This window comes from Gavialis gangeticus, unplaced genomic scaffold (assembly GCF_001723915.1).
Source record: "Gavialis gangeticus isolate Ggan-Ray unplaced genomic scaffold, GavGan_comp1, whole genome shotgun sequence".
NCBI lineage: Eukaryota > Metazoa > Chordata > Crocodylia > Gavialidae > Gavialis > Gavialis gangeticus.
The window spans coordinates 1295639-1300717 of NW_017728980.1; the positions used below are offsets into that span (position 1 = coordinate 1295639).

Consider the following 5079-nt stretch of genomic DNA (forward strand, 5'->3'; position numbering starts at 1 on the left):
TTTCAAACATTTAACCCCTAGCAAAGGTTCAGAACAACACAGATCCTATCTTCCTGCTGCACCAATGCAATTCTATCGAGAAAGCTTTTTACAGCTATTTCCCGCACTCCTCTCCCCACTCCCCAAACAACACTGCAAAGTTGATACTTCTCTTCAGAACAACCTAACCAAGTTGATTCTGTTTGAATGGTGAACTGGGGAAAAGCATCAAATGAACACACCCTATTACAGTTAGTTTCTCTCCAACTTAGCACTGCTTCAGCATGAGGATCTGTGCAGGACATTACAAACTCCAGCAGTGAGAAAATGAGAACTCTCCATCCTGCATCTTACCTTGTCATCAATGGTATCAAATTTGGTGAGCACAATTCCATCGATGAGACGTGGTGTCTGGGCCATGGAGTAATCAGCCAAGGCTTTGTTAAACTTCACCTGGTGAAAAAGGAAAAGAGCCAGGGAATAAGTCAACCTTTGTCCTAAGACACCCATCACTGGCATCGAAGCACATCCAAAACGTGCATAGGCTTTCACCAGGGGGGTAGCTGCTCCCCTGGAAGAACTGTAGTTTCAGAAGTTAAAAAAAAAATCACAAACTAACCAGCTGATCAACAGCCTCATTTCCCACCAGCGCTTCCCCGACGAAGAGGACCAGGTCAGGGGTGTTGACTGCAATGAGTTTAGCCAGGGCGGTCATCAAGGGGGCGTTGTCTTGCATACGGCCAGCAGTGTCCACCAAGACCACATCAAAACCCTGGTTACGTGCTAGAAGAGAAGGGTCATTAGTCAGATCAATTCCGACCCAGATACAGCACCTCAAGCTACTACCACTCAGAGTGTTTAGGATTTCCCCCGTGTTTATCCTCTCACTACCATGGAGAGGACAACAGGCTCACCATAAGAAATGGCCTCCATGGCAATGCCAGCAGCATCCTTCCCATAGCCCTTCTCATAGAGCTGGACCATGATGCGCCCACTATGGCTTTCCGGGGGATGCAGAGCATTCAGGCGGCGAGTGTGAGTGCGCAGCTGCTCCACAGCTCCAGCGCGGAATGTATCACAGGCGGCAATGAGGACACTGAAGCCATTTTCAATCAGCCAGAACGAGATCTGAGGAAGAAGGAGAAAGTCCCATTACCATCCTCTGTCTGACCCCAGTTGCTCTTCTCTGCTCAGCACCCAGCCCAACATGCCCCAGCAGGGCACTCTGCTGCTTCCATCCTTTGGTCCCACTTTTCTACCTAAACCCTCATTTAAGCACCTCATCCCAAGGCTGTTATGTCAAAAAGTAGCATGGCATGCAGCCAAGCCAAAGCCTCCTGGAAATACACAGTAGGATGGCAATGACCCTCACCTGAAACTGGTTCTCAATGTTCTGTTCACATGGGGTGTGCCCCACGGCGGTCCCACAGCCCCCCAGTTCCTCCACAGAACACTTGACACATCCCATCCAGGCAGTGACCATGATTCAGGACTCATTCTAAGACCCCAGTCATAATGGGACTCAGGTTTCTGGGTAGCATCAAGCTTTGTCTGTAGTAACCAGCACCTGACATGCTCATAAGACCTTCCGTCTAATAATGCCAGACTCTACAGCTGTCAGGTACCTGCTTTGGCTCAGGCACAGACAGGAGACACCCTAAATACACAGGGTGACCTGGAGAGAAGCTCTGTCCTACATAGAGATATCGTTACTGCCATGTAGGTAGCACTGGGGGACCATGCAGAAATGGCATTTTTCAGGAGCAACCAGGAAAGAGAAAAGCTTAACACGTCCACCCCAGGAGGCAAGTTAGCATGTAAATGTGGGCAAACAGAGTCAGGGAAGAAGAGTGCCCTGAAAAAGGCCCTACAGGAAGTCTATGGCAGACCTTGGAGTTCTGTGCTGTAACCAGTAGAACATCTTTACTTCCTAATGTATGGGACAGGGTGGAAAAGGATCGGGACAGCAGGATATACACAGCACCCCACATGCAGCAGCTTTAGGGGAACATCCTCATTGCAGTGGGAGGTGTGATCTGCAGTACATGCAAGTACACAGCACACACTTCCTGGGTCCAAGGCAGGCCTGTATTCAGACAGCTTGCACAGGCTTCAGCACTGTCAGTATTTGAGCTAGCCAGAGGACAGCTTGCACAGGTATACGTACCAGGCTGCAGTCTCACAGCCAATTGCAGTGTAGGCTGCAGCAACATTACTGTCAGGACCACGCGCTTCAATAGGGAAGAGCTAGTGACTCAGATGAGCAGTTCTAGTGCCTGCAAGCATTATCCAAACATGAGCCCAAAAGGATGTCCTATGTCCCAGGCTTTTAGGTAGCAGCACCTCCTAAGGAGGGATGCAAGCAGAATAGACACTGGAAAAGCATCATAAAGAAGCATCCTTGCAACAGCAGCCTCTTGGTCTCTGTTCAAGCTGTTTTTGTGTTGCCTTGACCTGCAGAGCAGGACCTGAGCTGTGCCTTTAACAGCACTATTCCCTTTACAATGTCAAACCTTCTATTTGCATACAATGCAGTGAAAGACTGACCAGCACAACACAGGACTTGGGTCTGTAACGTCATCTCCCCTGGCTTCCCTTCCAGGTTCTCCCTTTGTCCGAGCCCTGGTATTTAAAGGACACTGCACTTTACAAAGCTGACTAGAATTTCAAAAGATCTGGCAGAAGTTCTTTTAAATAACACAGTCTGATTTGAGCAAGGGCTCTCTCTTCTCCCCTCACCAATGCTTACAAGGATCTACTCAACATGGGAGCAGAGTACAGAGCACACTTCTCCCCTGCAGCAACACTCAACAATAACAGTCTATGCCAGTGGTTTTCAACTTTTTCATTTGTGGACCCTAAAACTTTTTAAATGGAGGTACAAACCCCTTTGAATTGTAAGTGTGGGTATTGACAGACTTTTGATTGATCATAGTCATCTTAAATCTGTGCAGAGGGAAGGAGGGGCAGATTGAGGCAGAGGGAAAAAAAATATTTGGGGGCACACCTCCCCAGCAGGTAAGTCCCACCTGGCCAGGGCCCCGCTCAACTTAACCCTGCTCCTGCCTCTATGGTTCTGGCCCTCACTGTGGGGTCCTTGATCTAGCCCCTGCCCCTTCCCTCCCCCATGGACTGACTTGCTGAGCTGCGGTGCGCACATGCACGCACACAGGCACTCAGCCCCACCATCTCAGCTTCAGATCGACTCCAAGATCCACTGGTTGGTGACCACTGCTTTAGACAGTCTGCAGAGTACAGACTACAGGTTGAAAACCACTGCTTTATGACTTGGGACAATGAACTGCCCAGCAGCACCACAAAGCTATTCTCTGGCTAGTTCAAATGCTGACAGTACTGAAGACCATGCAAGTTGTCTTAATATAGGTCTGCCTTGGACCCAGGAAGTGTGTGCTGTGGGCTTACAGCTGTCACAGGGGAGGGTGTTTCCCACAGCAGGAAAATGTCTCCAGGACTAGCACAAAATGTGAGCACTCATGCAGGCTGCACCCTACCTTGGCCAGGTTGGTTGACTTTCCCACCCCGTTGACCCCACAGAAAGTGACAACATAAGGCCGATGATGGCGCTGGGCGTCCATAACATCACGCAGGATGTCCACACGGCGCTGCGGTTGCAGGATCTGCACCAAGGCCTCCTGAAGGGCCTGTTTCACTGTTGAGGTCACCGCTGGGAAAGGAGGTAGAAGTGGAACCAGTCAGCAACTGATCCAGGCTGGGTAGCTGGAGCACTGCCTCTCTTTCCCACAGTGTCTTGGAGCATGTCAAGTACAACCTGCGCTGCCTCAAGCTGGGTGTCGTAACCTGGCAGTTCCCTTTCCCATGCACCGAGTCCCAAGACACTTGACTACTAAGGACTAGGCCAGGGACAGGCAAAATATGGCCTGCAGGGGCAGCCTGGACCATGCCACATATCATAGACTCATAGGACCAGAAGGAACCTGCAGGAAGTTACTGGGCTCAGACAAGCTCACTGCGACTGCACCACCTCTTATGTCCAGCCTGAATTTACCTTCTATTAGCTTATGCACATTTGTCCTAGTCATCCTGAGGTGCCTTCCTGAAGAGCCACTCCCCCAGATCTTGATGCTCACACCCCTGACATACTTGGCTATCAAGTCACCTCTCAGCCTGAACAGGCCCAGTTCCCAGTGTCTTTCTTCATAGGGCCTATCCTCTATGCCTCTAATCATAAGGATGGCCCTTCTTTGTATCCTCTCCAGCTTATCCACATCCTGGATGGATGGCCCTGCTGCACCCAGGCACACGGAGAGGCAGGGGCAGCAGGGTGGCCAGGCTCAGCTTCACAGCAGCCCCTGTTATGATGACTCACTCTGTCCAGCTGCTGCTCTCAGTCTTCCCTGCAACTACTACTGGGGGTGCCAGAGGGAGCAGACAGGCGGGCAGACAGGGTCTCCACATAAGACTGGCTTGGGACCCCTGCAGGCATGGTGCACTCAGCCAGGTGGATGGGATGGGGCCGCAGGTGGGTGGGGAGCAGCCTCCAGGAGCGGGACGGGTGGGCAGGAGCTGAGGCCAGAAGCGCAGGGTGGTGAGGGTGGGACCAGGGCTGGGCCCCGGCCTGGATCCACAGCAGATCTACAATCTGCTCCCTGCACATCTCTGCCCATGGAACCTGCACCCAAAGGGATGTGAAGAAGCAGACTGCGACTCTGTCCCAGGCTCTGGGCCCCAGCCCCATGCTGTCACGGCCCTGCGATCCAAATTGCTCACCCATACCACTCCCGGACATCACTTACCAAAGCTTAGTAACCTTCCAGACCAAATAATTGCCCACCCCTGGACTAGGCTAAGCAAGCAGGCCTGTGTGAAGTGGCTAGTATTCGCTTCGGATTCGGATTCTGCTGATTCGGGGGACAGCAATTCAATGATTCGAATCACTGTCCCGAATCGATTCAGGCGAATCTGATTTGGAGATTCGGGCAGCAGAATCTCTGAATCACTCCGGCCAGGCCCATCCCCCGCCTGCTCTCCCAGCCCCGCAATGGCTGCCCAGCCCGTCTCAGCTCCCAGCACTTGGGGGGGGGAGCCCAGACTCACCGGTGCTGCCGGGTGGGGGGGGGG

At 52.0% G+C, this 5079-nt stretch overlaps 1 protein-coding gene across 1 annotated transcript in view; it reads right to left on the reverse strand.

The window, feature by feature from the left end:
- Positions 1 to 5079, reverse strand: part of SRPRA (SRP receptor alpha subunit) — a 34400-nt gene that overhangs the window by 8435 nt on the left and 20886 nt on the right. Inside the window, exons 10-13 of the mRNA XM_019508943.1 lie at positions 3492 to 3664; positions 894 to 1107; positions 599 to 762; positions 334 to 432 (exon numbers count right to left, since the gene is read on the reverse strand). Coding sequence (XP_019364488.1) covers positions 334 to 432; positions 599 to 762; positions 894 to 1107; positions 3492 to 3664 — 650 coding nt within the window. The remainder of the gene's footprint in view (positions 1 to 333; positions 433 to 598; positions 763 to 893; positions 1108 to 3491; positions 3665 to 5079) is intronic.